The sequence below is a fragment of the Falco peregrinus genome, chromosome 12, assembly GCF_023634155.1.
Source record: "Falco peregrinus isolate bFalPer1 chromosome 12, bFalPer1.pri, whole genome shotgun sequence".
Taxonomy (NCBI): Eukaryota; Metazoa; Chordata; class Aves; order Falconiformes; family Falconidae; genus Falco; species Falco peregrinus.
In genome coordinates, this window is record NC_073732.1 from 28147086 (window position 1) to 28162692 (window position 15607).

General features: G+C 43.7%; 1 protein-coding gene across 4 annotated transcripts in view; it reads right to left on the reverse strand.

The window, feature by feature from the left end:
- Positions 1–7193: 7193 nt before the first annotated feature.
- LEKR1 (leucine, glutamate and lysine rich 1) overlaps positions 7194–15607 on the reverse strand; it is a 59666-nt gene continuing 51252 nt past the window's right edge. For all 4 annotated transcript variants that reach the window (XM_027777914.2, XM_027777928.2, XM_027777924.2 and 1 more), the window contains exons 10-12: positions 11988–12140; positions 10664–10963; positions 7194–7938 (exon numbers count right to left, since the gene is read on the reverse strand). In XM_027777914.2, coding sequence (XP_027633715.2) covers positions 7525–7938; positions 10664–10963; positions 11988–12140 — 867 coding nt within the window. In that variant the 3' untranslated portion in view covers positions 7194–7524. The remainder of the gene's footprint in view (positions 7939–10663; positions 10964–11987; positions 12141–15607) is intronic.

The following is a 15607-nucleotide window of genomic DNA, read 5'->3' on the forward strand; positions in this document are numbered from 1 at the left end:
TTAGCACATTCATTTTGTTCCTAATTTTGTTTAGTGTACGACAGCAAATAGAGGACAAATAGAAAAAAGAAAGCAGCAGAGTATCTGTTTACCCATGACCTGTGGACACGGGGATACGCTGGCATTTCACAAGCAGACAAAACGGTTGCACAGGGGTGACAAGGAACCGCTTTCGTGTCGCTCCACGTGCCGTACCTGCCCTGCCCTGCCTGCTGAGCAGCGCTGCGTTTCAGAATGCCACTCGCTACCTGCAGCGCCGCAGTAACACCCCTAACGCAGGCACTACGCATCACATACAAGCCCACAGTACAGAGGCAAAGAACGAAAGCGACGTGCACAGCGCAGTCCGTGCCCTAGTACCACCCAAGCCTGGTAAGGCCACAGCTCTGCCAGCCTGCCCGTCCTGCTCCGCTTCCAGCTGTAGCCTTTGCGCGCCGCGAGCACCCACAGCGGCAGCCTCAGCCCTGCGCGGGGCCGGCACGGGAAGGTCCCACCACGGCCAGATGTGGTGGGACACTCCAGGCTCTTCTCTGCTTCTCATGGACACCTGAGGCTTTGCTCCAGCTCAGCCCTGACTCCCTGACTTAGCTACCCCCCCCCCCCCCCTCAGTTCTGCTTTGATCCTCCAAACCCTTGCTGTGCCAAGCGCCAAGAGGCTCACGTCCCCATGGAGAGCTACAAGGCAGCACAGGCTGGCCCGCCACGGAGCCCAGCACCCGTGAGCCGCTTCTTGGACACAGCAACTTACACCAAGAAGCTCTTTAAAGCGATCTTCAGAGAGATGGGAAACCACCTTGGTACCAGGCACGTCGCTGAAGGCTGCTTCAGTGGAGGACAAGAGCTGTGGAGCACAAAAAAAAGGGCTTCCAGTCCCACAGGAGGTGTGGGGACAGGGTATAATATGCATTGTAGACATTTTTTATCTCAATACTTTTCCAAAGCAGAATTTTTTTAAAAGTTCTAAGTATCCTTTTATGGACTTTCCTTGTGAAGGGCTATCCATCAAAAGTGGAGTCAAGCAAGTCCTAAACAGGCCAATGCGATCAGCGTTATCCTGCTGATTTCAAGGTAACGCCAGCTTGTGCCACTGAAGCACTGGTGGGATTTTTCTTGGTTTTGCTGCCCAGTTACAGTGCGACGGGACCCACACCGGTAGAAGAGAAGGTATCACGCTGGTAGGCTGCTCAGTGATCCAGCCTTGGCTTGACTAGGATGTCTTCTTTGGGAAGAAACACAGTCACATCCTGGCACTGACCTTAATTCACCACTCATTCGAGGCTCCAGATGGAAAACTGCAAGGAGGGAACATTTGTCGTGTGGTTGTTTCAGAGGCTAGAGGGTATCTCTGGAGAGACAAGCAAAAGTAATCTGCGGGAACTGGCCATGCTTCCTTGGAAGGTTTTTGTTTTTTTCATTATCTGGGAACAGCTCACAGTGCAATGCCAGATGCTCATATTTTCCATCACACAAATTATATTTCCGGTGTTAAAATCTCTTCAATGTTAATCTCTTGCAGTACCCTTTTTATTATCCTATCAAAATTGATTTTGTACTATGCTTTGAGGACGAAAAAAACCCCAAGCCACATAAGTGCTAAGCATATTTGGTTATATTGTTTCACACCATTACGGTTGCATATGGAGTTTATTCTTTCTTCAGTAGAATACACTTAACCACCTATAACAATTAAAGATTAAATTGAACATCAGATTTTCATTATGTAAATAGGTCTCCATTTTAAATAACTAAAAATAAAGGCGTGTGGGATTTGTCTGAGACAGGAAATTTCCCAATTTCATTATCCTGCTCCTTTCTTTTGTATTAAAACCGTACAGTGCCTCTGCAGCACACTGCAGGCTTTAAAGGGAATTAGTTATAAAACACTGGGAGCCAAATCAAGAATTTAAAGCAAAGAATACCTCACAGAACAAATATATCTTTAAATTAAAAGAAAGACAGTCTATTTTTTGTTTTCCTGATTCATACATTTTAATTATATATATATATATATATATGGCATTGGGTCTGGCTCCAGTTTCTATTTTCACATACTAGGGTTTTTTTTTCATCTTAAGTCTAATTTCTTCCTCTGTGGAAAAACTCCATATGCAAGCCACAGGCTGGGATCCCAGATCATACACACTAACTCAGCTGAATATCTATTTATCATTTTTAATAAATGAGGCACATCACTGCTTTATTTTGTAATATCCTATTAGGAATAGACGTTTGATACATATGGCGAGCACTTATATCTATGATACATATGGCAAGCAATAATTCAATCTCCTGCCAAAGAAGCAGCAAGCCAGCTGGTCTTTGACCCTTTCTGTACTATTATCCGTGGAGAACAAAGAAATTTTGGGCAACTTTCAGTAGAAAAGTGATGACCCCATAAGAGGCACAGGCTGCTTTAAGTTTGATTGCTGCTCCAGCACGGGAGCCGGGTGGGGGAGTGTGCCTGGGCAAGCCAGGCTCTCCTGCCTGGGCTGCCCGCGGGCTGCCCACCGGCCATTTCTTGTCCAACAGCCATCGATTTGCATGTGTGACGTGCTCGAAATAACGTGCCTGGCTCTTGCTGTCTGTACCATGGGCTCCGACTCACACCATCACTTGAGTTGGGTCTGTCCTTTCCAAGGCAGCCCATGGAGCCCACGTGCTGGTGCTTCCAGTGCTGCCCAAGGACTCGGGCCCCGATCTGCCGTGGGTCCAACCTCCTGACAGTCCAGGCTACCTGTAGGTACACAATCCATCTTTCCTGTTTGTTTCTGCTCCTCTTTCAGCGCAAACCAAGTTCCTTCTGGGATGAAGCCAAGGCATGGCTCCAAGCACAGCTTGCACCAAGGACTGTCCCCAGAAGAGGTCCTGTCCTACTGTCCTGCAGGACGTCCCCTGCTCAGAGCTTTTCCACTCTAGGCTACATCAGCTGTGTCCACCTGGTTCTATCTCCCGGGATGCAAGTCTTGGGCAAGAAGACAATGACCCCTGTATTGCAGTTATCTAAGAAGTGCTCACTCGTTCTGCTACAGCAGCCAGGCGTCACCATGGATGCATGTGCTCGTGCAAGGCGTGCAAGCCAGCGGCTCCACCTTCAGCTTCTCCCACCCGCACCCTCGGCAGGGACGTGGGCAGAGCAAAGGTCCGGCCCCAGGCTGCGCAGCTCTCCCCGCCGAAGGCTGAAGGCCATCTGGCACAGCAGCTTAAACGGAGCATTGCGAAAGCACATGCAGAGGTCTGAGGCATCTCAGGACAACCCTGCTGTTGCTTCATATGTCAGAAACGCTGGGATGGCTCCTCCGGCCCTTCCCCACCTTAGCTGTGGGCAGTGCCCTGTGCCTCCCTGCCCACGCAGATGCACGCACTTCCCCCCTCAGTAACGATGCTTTTGCACTCAAAAGACAGTTGGCCAAACACAGATGTTTGATGCCCCCGCAAAGCCTTCTCTAAAGCATCAGACCACCGTTTGTGACTCTTAGTTCCACGCCCGGAGGAATCAGGCCTGGTATGGCGGGCAGGCTGGAGGGGGTGCCAGCACAGACCGCAACGCCCAGCTCAGCATCGCGGGGCCCTGGCCGGGACTGGCCTCCCCACCGCCTCCTCCCCCCACCCCACAAGCGTGACTGCAGCCCCTCGCAGCTCGCACCCCGGCACGGCTGCTTCCTCCGAACCATGCTCCGCTCACCTATTGCACGCAAACTCTCTCCAGTTAATAGTAAGACACTGAATATGTGAAACTTCTCTGGAAGTGAAGACTACTGGATAAAAATAAATAGATAAATTTGTTAGCAACACAGTATGGCAGCACACTGGATGCAAAGTGGCAGCCTGCTAAGCAGGATTAATACTTTATGCAAAGATTTGGACTGTCCAAGCTACTATTCTCCATCAGGCAACAATATCGGCTCTGTCAAGGATAAAACAGAAGCCTTTGCATCAAGCAAGAACAAGACAAGCTGTTGCCATGGGATGCTTTCCTGTAACCTTGAGAAACGAAAGGATGGCTTACTGCCTACAGCCAGCGGGTCAGGATCCCACAGAGGCAGATTTTTTTCACGCCCAGAGATTTTTTTAGTATTCCCTTGTGCCACGAGTCCTACAGACCAAGGTCCAGCATCCGAAAAAAACATTCATAAATGACAGCACTTCTGCCAGGCGTATTGCCTCCAGCACGCTCTGTTTCCTGAAAATGCAGCAACGTAAGTAGGCGTCCGCATTCTCCGGGGTACTTCCTGCTGATGCGTGTCATCCCATTACGAGAAATACTCTGTAAACTTTCCTTTAATATGTGAAATAAATTAATTTGTTTTTAAAAGCTGTTAAAAAAGTTTTCCCCGACATATATTTTGTTTATTGCTTAGCAGCAGGAGTTCTGGGTTTCCGCGAGGGAAATATTTGTTCTTGACTTGGTTTGGATCCATGATTTATACACTCCCTCATGTTAGAAACATTGTTTCTGTGACCGCTCTCATTATTGTACATGCTATTCCCCTCTTCACAACTTACGACCACGCAGTCATTCTTTACTACTGCTGCTGCTGCAGGACACAAACACCGGAGCAGCGGGCAAGCGCCCAGCCTGTAAATCTGCCCTGCACGGCCCCGGGCCCCGGGCGGGAGGGCTGCACGGCGCGGGGCTGGCGATACCCATCACCGGACAGGTTGCTTTCCGCGCCTGCGCTCTGGCTTTACCTTAAGCACAGATGTTACTGCACAGGGTGATTCCAGCCAGCGGAATGGTCCACAGGTAAATATCCCACCTTTTCTTCCATGTAAGCACTCCAGTATTAAATGCCAGGTTACATCATCGGGGTTCACCATGACACCTGTTCCGTAGCTGCACAAGGGTGTGAAATTTTGCAATAGCATTTACCAGATTTACATTACCTAAAAATTCTCCTAAGACTGTAAAATACAACTGAAGTTCATCTAAAAATTTTATGAAAGATCTATGTAATAGAGCTCTGATGCTCCTAATTTTAAGAGCTGTCTCAATGAAAATCTATTACTTTGGCACACAAAGACTGTGGGTGGACAGTGGAGTAACAATTTCCAAGCTCAAAGGAGTCAGGATCATTCCTAACAAAAAATGACCATCGTCACCAACCAGAAAAGGGGACTCTGGCCATCCTCCAAACAGGCTTCAAACATCCCTTCTTTCTGCCTTCATGGAATTGCTGAAAAATTCATTTCCCGAGGCTTGTGTTTCAGTGCAATTGCTTTCACATCTTTGACATTTCCAATTTTCAACATTCGTAAGAAAAATGCAAGTATCTGAGCAAAGTCAGCAGGTCCCACAGTCAGTTCCCACCACTTTCCAAGTACCTTGGTTGTGCTTAAGACTCACTGTTGCTGTCAGCCAACTCATTATTCAGTCGGTATTAAGCATAATCCCATTTTAGTAAACCGGACAAGGCTCCAGTGCGCATATGGAGGATGCAGCCCACCAGCACGCGCTCGGGGAAGCTACCGCCGGGCTCTCCTGCAAGGGGAAGGGAAGCCGGGCTCCTCCGGGCTGAGGAGAGCCAAGAGGTGAATTGCTGGACCTCCAGCACCCAAAGCCTATACTCTCCCCAGGACAGTATGTGTTTGAGTCTAACACCCCCCCATCAGCTGGGGTTCAGAGAGTCAGTTCAGGTCCGTTCAACCCGCCAGGCGACTGCAGAGCACCTACACCATCCCCGTGCAGCAGCAGCTACCAGAGTAATCTTCAGAATACTGATTTCTGTTGTTGCTTTTGGAACTTGTGTATAGAGGACTTTTGAGCTTTTGAATAAACTCCGCTACCGCTGAAATCAGGTAAGGCTTACTGATGGCTTCAGTGGGAACAGCAGCTGGCTAAGACAAAGTGTGTTTTCAAATCTAGTGCCAGAGACTGAATCTAGAACAGTAGATTCTTCCACCAATGTTACTGAATAAAATGCATTCCCTGTCATGCCACTGGATTCAACATTGCTTTTCTAATTTTCTCCAACATTGAAGACACGGCTTACTACTGTCATTTTGTCACGTACAGGACTACCTCATGACCAATAAATCCTGAGAAGGCCAAGGTTCATGGTGCAATTGTAAACATATTTTAAAAAATAAATGTGTCCTGTGAAGAAGCAACTGCATGACTCCAAGTGAAGAGCAAGACCAGTCCCAAAACTTAAACAGGAGCAGGCCATTTCAGTCTTCCTATGCATGCTCTGAGGGTCTCCAAAATGTTCCCCTCTAACTTACCTCCTATGGAGCTTCTGTCCAAGCCAGAGCCGAGGGTCTCAGAAGATGAACCTGGTCTTTCAAGAGAGTGACTCTTGGGGCGCCAGTAGTCTGAGCTGCCCCCACACCAGGGGCTCCCACTAGCCTGGAGCTCAGCCACAGCTCTGCCCTGGCCCAAGGCCTGGCCCAAGCTGGCTCAGCGCGGCAGGTCCACCTCTGCCCAAGTGACTTGCCAGGCTGACCTGGACTGCTTCGTTGCCTCTCTGTCTGCTGACCGCCGGGCTGTCGCCAGAAGCTGTTACTGTCACCAAACTGGCCCTGTTCAGGCTACCTGTCCAAAACACTTGAGAATCTGGTGACACAGTAAGTAAAAATCTCAGACTGTGCTGCCCATCGCTGTTTTGCTTTGCCCACCCGGTGCTCCACACCGACAAACCGCCACAGCAGCAGAGCTGCCGTGTTCAAAGAGCAGCTACTCCTGCAGTGTCTGCGTGCTAGCAAAGATAACTGAGACTTCTCTGGGCTTTTTATACTCTGAAACAAATGACGGTTCCACATATCAAGGAGTAAATCAAGATATTGATCCTCCTGTGTAACAATTTTACAGAGAACTCCAGCGTGTCTACTTTGAAGCCTGAAATTATGCTTAACAAAGGCACTTTTCTAATGAAATTCAAGAGGCAACCATCTTTTGGACAAAATGTATTAAGTCTTCAACTCCTTGTTAATTAGCACAGCTTGAAGACTTGCACACAGAGTGTCCCTGCCAACAGCTAGTCTACTGAGCAGACAGATTGGCCACGTTTTCATGCTGAGTGATATATACTCCACAACTAGCGAGTCTCACTGACCTAAGCATAACTATTTGCAAATGTAATACTGTTCAATTAAATAATGGCAGAAATCCGATTCTAACCAAACAAATCACATTTTTACACCAGAAACGAGCAATTAAGCTACATGGGAGAACACATAAAATAGGAAGATTCCAATGAAGTGGTTAAGTAAAATAGTATTTGAAATTAGCAATTATTTTAATTACGCCTATTGAAGATGTGCTCCTCTTGGAGAGACAATATTTTTTGTTTTTTACTTTTCTCATTTTGAAATGTAGGTAGCAATTAGTTACGCCGATATGCAATGGACAAAGAAACATTACGGCATTACAAATGTATAAAAGTTTAACTTAAAATTAAGTTGTCAAAATGCATGAATTGCATCAGCTAAGATTTGACCCTCAGGGTCCACAAGTAAATGGTCATTTGAATGGTCATTTGATGCACTGGAATGGCTTCCCATGCGCTATGCATGCATACGTGGCTGTCAGAGCTGACTCAGTTGTCTTCTTATAGCTGCAGTAATCCTGCTCCTGGGCTCATTCAGCGAAGCTGCCCTTCCTCTTGGAGGATGCGGTGGGGTTAGAGCCGGCAAGGCCATGCTGCTGCTGCTGTTACGCTTACCGGAGGTGGGTGCCTTCGCAGCTCGTGAAATACCAAACTGTCCGGAGAGATTGATTTCCTTCCCAGTGCCCGGGCTTGTGCGGCTCTTCTGTCCGTAATCAGCGAGCAGGGCAGCAGGGGAGGTTAGGCTGCCCTGAGCCAGGGAACACGGCGATAACGGGAAGTTTCCACTGAGCTTTTTTAGTTCCAGTACTTGTTCCCTGGCTTGAGTCAAAGCTGCAGTCAGCTCATAGCGTTCCTCACACTCTCTGCGCACCGTTTCCTGGAGAAGAGTGTTCTGCAAACAGAAACAAACACTGGCTGTACAAAATGCCATTAGTCAAAACCTGCACCTATTCAGCTCTCAGGCTTAAGGCAGGGGCGGCTGGAGGGTGCTGATGCACACAAATCCTTCCATGCTTCCCCATATTTTGGTTTCTCTGAAAGGAGAACCGAAGGACATACATCAGCATTTACACACCCTTCATTCCCTCAGGAGACAGTGGAAAATATGAGGTAAGTTATCAGAAGTTACTTCTGATCTCCTGCCCACCCTCCAGCGAGGGGGAAACTGGGAATGCTGCTCTTGGAAAGGAAAAAGCAACAGACAGAGGCTGAGTACTACTGTGCCAGTTCATTATGATAAGATGTTCAAGAAGTTATCCTCCTCTGTAATTTAAATAATTGCGCACTCTTTTTTTTTTTGTGACTGCATTCTTGATTATTATTTCCCAAATAATTGGGATAAATAATTTTCAGTCTAGTGTTTTTCACAAGCGTTGCACTGTGATGGTAAGTGACTGGTAGGGGCCTGGAGCAGATAACTGAAACCGTTCCAGCACTACAGAAGTCCCCAAGTTGTTATATTGTGTGGAACTTATTTGTGATGCTAATTTTCCTGGCTTCCAGCTGCAACAAAAAGCAAAGAAAACACGAGAGCCGACATCACTAAATTGAGTCACAGAAGTCAGAACTACTGAAAGTACTCCTACAAGCAGAACCCCCCACTCTTTTGTTCTTCTAGCAAGCCATTGTGGCCAACACCAGGAGGTCCACGAGAATGGAAGGGAAGCAACCACCAAGGCAAGCTCCAGCACAGTGTGACGATCAAGTCACACGGAGAGCCCCCTCAGTCACACACAACCTCATTGCTCGGACACAAACTTTTCTATGTAAACCTCTTCAGCGCTAAGGGAATGAGCTGTATGCCAGGTCAGCTCACGTATCACCTTGAAGGGAGGACGAACATTTGTATTTGAAATTCGCCACATGACTGTGACAGTGGGTGTATACAGGGATGAAAATGTGTAAGAAAGATAACCTCAATAGCACTTTTTTGATGTTTTGAAGAGCAATTACCGGTATCAGTACAGTCAGAGCACAGAAGTCTGTTGCCACTAAAGTGGAAGACGGTAAACTCTGCTTAGCCAAGAAGAGGTTACTTAAACTACTACATTTTTGCAGGCACGTTTCTGTCAAAACTTCAAAAATTATGGAGAAATTGAGTCTTTTGTTGACCAATTTTTTTTAAGACTTTAAAATTTTACTTTGTAGCGGATGTAGAGTGGAAAAACAGAATTTCTGCTCAGGATGTCTAACTTCTGTGCCAACTGCCGGCGAAGGAGCTGCTGGAGAAGGAACATAACTACATGCAGAGGCAAAAGAGGGAGAGATATAAATATCCAATCGAACTTATTCTCTGAATACCAAACTCTGCAGGCAACTTAACAAAAGAAAGTTAGATATTACTTTTCCTGCCACTCAGACTGTCACCGATAGTCCATGAAATTATTTGGGAATTGTTACCTGCAAATCTGAGAAAGTATCCTGGTGCAAAGTTTATCCTAAAAACAGTTTCAGCTTTCAGCCACTCATGTCCCCATTTCCTCACACAATTTATATTAGAGGGGGAATTCTGCTTCAGGTGTGTGTGTGTGTAGGTGTGTGTGGGGGGGTGGGGGGGTGGGTGTGAGTATGTGTGAGAGTGTGTGTGTGTGTGTGTAAGTGTGTAAACTAAGAACGTCAGCAGAGCTGGTGGATCTCACAATTGAGGATAAGTGTTCCTTACTCTGCTGAAGGTCTTTCCAAGAGCATTTTCCATAGGTACAGGACAGAAGAACTGCCAACATCATTCTAATTTTACTAACACAGTGTTTCTGAACCCTTTTCAAGGAAGAAATTAAATATCGACCCAAGCCCTAATTCATTTTGAAGAGGTTTATTTTCTCTGTTCACCATTTTTTTTCTGCCACTTAATTACTTTGGACATTCCAGTCTAATCTTATCTGCAGTCCCTGACTTCACATTTCTCGTAGAGCAGTACAGCTCTCTCCTCCCTTCCCATTATATTCCAAACATTCAGCAAATGCTTGTGGTAAGAATATCCACCAGCCAAATTTCTCTTCACATTTGATTAGGTTTTATGCATTCCTATGTTACAGAAAGTGGCTTTACTGGTGGGAGGTGAGATGCATCCCCATTAGCACAGTGGGATGCACACACATACTCCTACATTAAGAGATGTAGTCTCTGCCCCAGAAGCTACTCTAAACAGGACTGGGTCCACTCTTCTTCCTTTTGAGAGTATGAAGTTTTTTTCTTACAAATTATTTCCAAAATAAGTAAGATTACTGGGAGGATTGCTGCTGTCCAGTTCAAAGCATGAGAAATGTCCGTGTCTTCTACTTTAAAAACATGAAGAATGCTTTAGTGTTTACTCATGCTTATGTAGCATGATGTCAGGCTAGAGACCAAGAAATGCCTTGCAGGACCTGATAAATATATTTTATTTTTTTTGAAAAAATTAAACACTAGTTTAAGTGCTTGCTGAATTAAGAACTTAAGATATATTGTGACATATTGTATCTATGAAATTATGATGGACTAGTTTTATAAATCTTTTAATTTCAATGGTTTTTAAACCAGTACATAACAGGGTCTGAAATATAGGTGCTGTGAATGATTTTAGAAATCACATGTCTCTAAGTAAAAATAGCAAGGCATTTCCTCAGTCACGTTCCTACCTCCTCTTGAACTTGACTCAAATTGTGAATCAGCTGTGTCCTCTCCTGGGTTAATTTTTCCAGTTCATCTGACTTGTGTTTCATTTCTTTCCTCATATTGTCCAGAAATGATTCATTATTGTTCTTTTCCATTGTCAGCTGAAATTCAAGCTCAGTAATTAGTCTTTTAAGGCTCTGAATTTCTTTTTCCTTATCTTCATCTTTCTCTGCGAGTTTGATCTGTGCATCTTGTAGCTTCTTTTCAAGAATTTCTGTCTCCATCCTTAAGCTATTGGTGGCACTGGATATTAAACCTGGTATCTGCATGAGATTAGACAAAAATTTCATTAGTCTATATTCAGTGGATATCTTAAGATACATACAATTAAGTATCAGACAAATGTTGACTTCAGGAAAAAAGAACACAGATGCAAACATGTGTGTCCTCAGAGGCAAAAAAAAAAGCTTTGAATTTACATAAAACTCTCAAAGGATATCAGAGCTGTAAATTAATCAAAACTCACTCGGAACAGAGAGATTAATTAGTATATCCAAGATCAAACAAACAAAGAGAGGTAAAAAAGGGAAAAAAATTTTTACTGCAAGTCAGTATTTCTTCAGGGTTTTAAAATCATAGTCAAATATTTGGAAAGTGAACTAAGCCAAACTGTTATTTTCAGCTTTTTAAAACACTGTGCAAAATACTGAATTTTAAACAACAATATAATCTCAACAAATTTCTTTGATTTTTCCAGAATTCTCAAGAAATGTGTCAAATCTTTTGAAAACTAAGGTTATAGGTACAAATTTCAATTTCTACATAAAATTTCCAAAAAACTGTAGGTCTGGGTAGCTGGGAATAGCCAACAGCATGTGATGCAACCACCAACACAGACAAGAAAGCAGTTAACTGGCCACTAGACTTTACCCCATTGGTGCTGAATTAATCTGGGAAAGGAAAAAAAACCCAACACTAGTACAGATGGTTTTGTGAGAACTCATCATAGTCTGAAACATTCCAAAGCTTTTGAAAAATTATGATGTTAGTTTAAAAATAGTAATAAGTACAGTCCATGGTACTTCCGGTACTTCCGGTAGAGAAAATGCAAGAAAAGAAAGAACTTCCACACCATTTAAATTTAACTAGAATAGTTACTTTTTGGCTCATTCCATTAAAAAGAAAAAAAAAGAAAAAAAAAAAGAAAAAATATAACATATACTAAGACTGGGAAAAAATATATCATTTAGATACAGGACTACACATAAAGATGGCTTTAGTCCTTCATGAACCATTTTTTAATAGTTTACACTACTGTCACAAAACTTGCCTCCGAGTGTTACACACCTTCTTCTGGAGCTCTTCGTGATCTCTCTGATATTTTGTGATTAGTTCTTGCTGTTTTTGTCTCTCAATGTCTAGTTCCACTCTCGCTTCTTCCTTGACTTTAAGAATTGCTTCTTTGTGTCGTGCTTCACCTTTAGCCAGACCAATCTCCATCTAGGGAACAAGTGGGTTTCAACAATACGTAGCAGCTCATCCTAAAATACTTTTCACATTCTACACTGCCATAAATGGAGTGATGTGAAATTTGGCAGACTGAGATTTTGGGCGCTGGACACATCCGAACAATCGCAACCGCTGGAGCTTGGCGAGGGAAAGCTTCCCCTGGCCGGCAGCTCCCAGTGGCACAGCTGGCTTCTGCTCTGCATTGCACCAGCACCGAGCCACAGCCGGCAGCCCTGGGGAGACGTCGCACAAGCCCCACGGTGTCTCGAGTGGTGCTAGAGGCCTAAACGTAGGCAATTGAACTTCATGCTAAATCACTATGAAAACACTGTTACAAAATCCTTAGCTACTTCTTGAAATAGATGATTGTTTTGCTGGAAGTATTTGCTCTGGAGGTAAAATTCAGCTTTTTACGACTTTCAAATGCAGTAAAATGATACATTTCACAGTAAACAACATCCACTGTGCTTAAAATAGGCCATAAGCTCAATATTAAAATATAAAGGTGTTAACTCTTTCTTACAAAATCACTTATCCACGCTCTGCCACTCAGCCTTGTCAGAGTAGCAGTTTACCATACAGAGTGCTCATCTGCCGGCTCCCAAGGACCATGCTCAGGTGACACACACTCCACACATGCCATCTTGCAATTTAGAAGTGCAATGCATGTTAGCACCACGCACCTATTCCATCATGCGTGCCTCTTAACCTAAATCTGCTATAAATACCAGAAATCTAGAGGAAGGAGCAGAGAGGAACCTCCACTGAACCTCTCCGCACAGCAGCAGCAGGATGCCTGGTGCTGGTGGTGCACAGCCACCGCCCTGGCCCCATCACCAGCTCAAGGTTCCAGGGAGCAGCAAGGCTCCACGGCTTGAGGACTGTAGGGAGCAGCTCTGGCTCATTTTTGAGTCCAAACAACACTGCACTGATGATACATATGTGGGACAAGCTCTGGACAAAAAAAGTGGTGAAATGGAAGTGAAAGAGCTGCAAATTCTGGGTAAAATATCCCAGTCCTTAAGACATCTCACATATTTAACATTATAAATGCAAATGTGAAAATTCAGCCATAATTTCCTGAAAATAAAAGCCTGGTTTCTGGAGGCTTTTATTTCAGACTCTCCAATACCAAAGGCTGTATTTTGAAAAATACTTTTCCTAAACCACTATGTTAATACTGTGTTTCTGCAGGCTGAATTCTAATGGACTTAATTGCAGCGCGCTGGAAGAATATGAAAGGCACATTAAACATGCACAACACTAGCCTAATTACTTAAAATTATTAAAAGCAGAGAAGCTCAGAATGAGCTTAATTACAATTATCTAATTTCACATAGTAATTATGAGCAAAAGTATAACAAATCCTCCTAACTCTTCTTGAGGAAAAGATAAATTGAAAATACTTACATTATTTTTAAAATCAAAATATACCCAATTCTGGACATGGAATAGGCCCAAATCCCCCAGCTAAGGTTTAGCTTAAAATTGGTATATTTATAAGATCCTCAACGCAAGCTATTATTATTGTCATCATTATTATTATTATTTGTAGTATATTTGTATCTTCTACATTATTAGCTATGGGAATTTCTAATAATAGAAAAACACATTTATTAACTCCATATATTATTATAGAAGCAGACCATATGTCGGAAGCTACCTGATCACAAATACTAAAAAAATAAAAGGCAGTATAAAAAAACCTCTAAGCTCATTTTGAAGATTATAAAAGCATTTTTCCCATTTAACACTTGAAGCTAATAAAGCTGATAACCAGAACTGGAAATAAAATAGCAGTTCATCTTCAAAGAAAGCATAATGGCTACTAATTGCTTTAAACCCACTTACATGTACCTCATTAATACATACTAAAAAAATAAACAAATAACCCATACACAAATGTTTATATCAATCTTAAAATCTTTTGTAAAAGATTTTTTTGTTGTTGTTCCATTAAAACAATTTAAGGTCCCTTCCAACACCAACCGTTCTATGATTACCTGTATTTTAAATAAAAAAATGGAACACTTTATACTTACACAATGGCACACTGACCCAAGAAAAAGATAACTTTGTCACTTTGTCACATGTTGATTCTTTTGTCTGATGAGAACGTTTTTGGAGCACTTGCTGTTCGCTACATTTTAAGGGCTGTGAGAGCAAAGCTGTAATTTCTCTTACTAGTAGCAGCCTTTATCTTGTTGTAATGTCAGGTTCAACAATACACCGTGATTATGCAGACAGTGTGACCTCATTCTAAAATTATATCCTGCGACAGACAGGTTAAGAAGTTTTGAAAGAAATGTAATTGATCTTAATTGCTAGTAGTCCAAAAATTTTCCTGAGACTAAATAAAGCTTTCAGGCACTTACCACGTACTGAACCAAAACAGAGATGGCAATTTTAGTCACCAATTATACAAGGCTTAAATCAGAAAAGTCAGAGTTATTGTTCAATGCTTTTTTCAATTTTTCCTTCACCCTTTTTTTTTAAAAAAAATTCTTTTCTTTCATTTGGGGGTGGTTTTGGTGCTCATGTGAAAAAGTTTACGTGCTCACAGTTGTTTACGGTAAACAGCTTTCCAGATCCCACTGGAAGAGAGTGGCAGCTGCACTCTCCAATCCCAGCTACAGTCTCTGGCTCAGCTTCCCAGCATCACCCAAAACTCCAGGAGAAGGCATCCTGGCCTGCCACAGGTCCCCGCACCCCAGACTGCCGTTAGGCAGTGCAGGTGCTCAAAGCCCAGTATAAACCAGGAGCTGTAGCACTGCCAGCGTTCCAACCAGCCGTGCAATTAACTCAGAAACCACCTATTCAACCAGCACATAAAATGGGCATACACCTATATTTTTAAAATCAGCTGAAATTATCTTTCCACAGAAGACTCCAAATCCAAGTACATACTAAAAGACAACTAACAAACTACAACCTCACTTTTTCCTACTCTCTGTTCCCCAGCCAAGCCAGTCATCCCCTGAATTCGGGGCATCCTCCTGGCTGTATTTTAACCATCCTTCTTATCTGTAGCCTTTACTTAATTTCTTTTTTCCTTCACTCCATTAAATAGAGGAAAAATGGGCATGTAAAAAGGAGCATACATCCATGGAAGGTTTATCATTCTTCCTCCCACCTTGCCCTTCCAGCTCGCCATGAAAGAAACCACTGCCCGATTACCCAAAGGGCCTGGGTGGGAGAGTGCATGCAAGCCTTTAATAAAAAAGTGTGCAAACAATTAATAAAACAACAAAAAGATGGGCCATTTCACAGAGAAGCCAAGTCGTAGGAGTGTCAAATGAAACACAGAGGTATTTTCACAGTAAATTTCACTGAAGTCTTTATTTTCATACTGCTCTGATTTGCAGGGAAGGCAAGCAAGACAACCCAGAAGAGTCATTAGCAGGAGACTGTCTGGCAGAGAGAGGACTGCCTGAAGGGAACTGGTGATACTGGAGGTC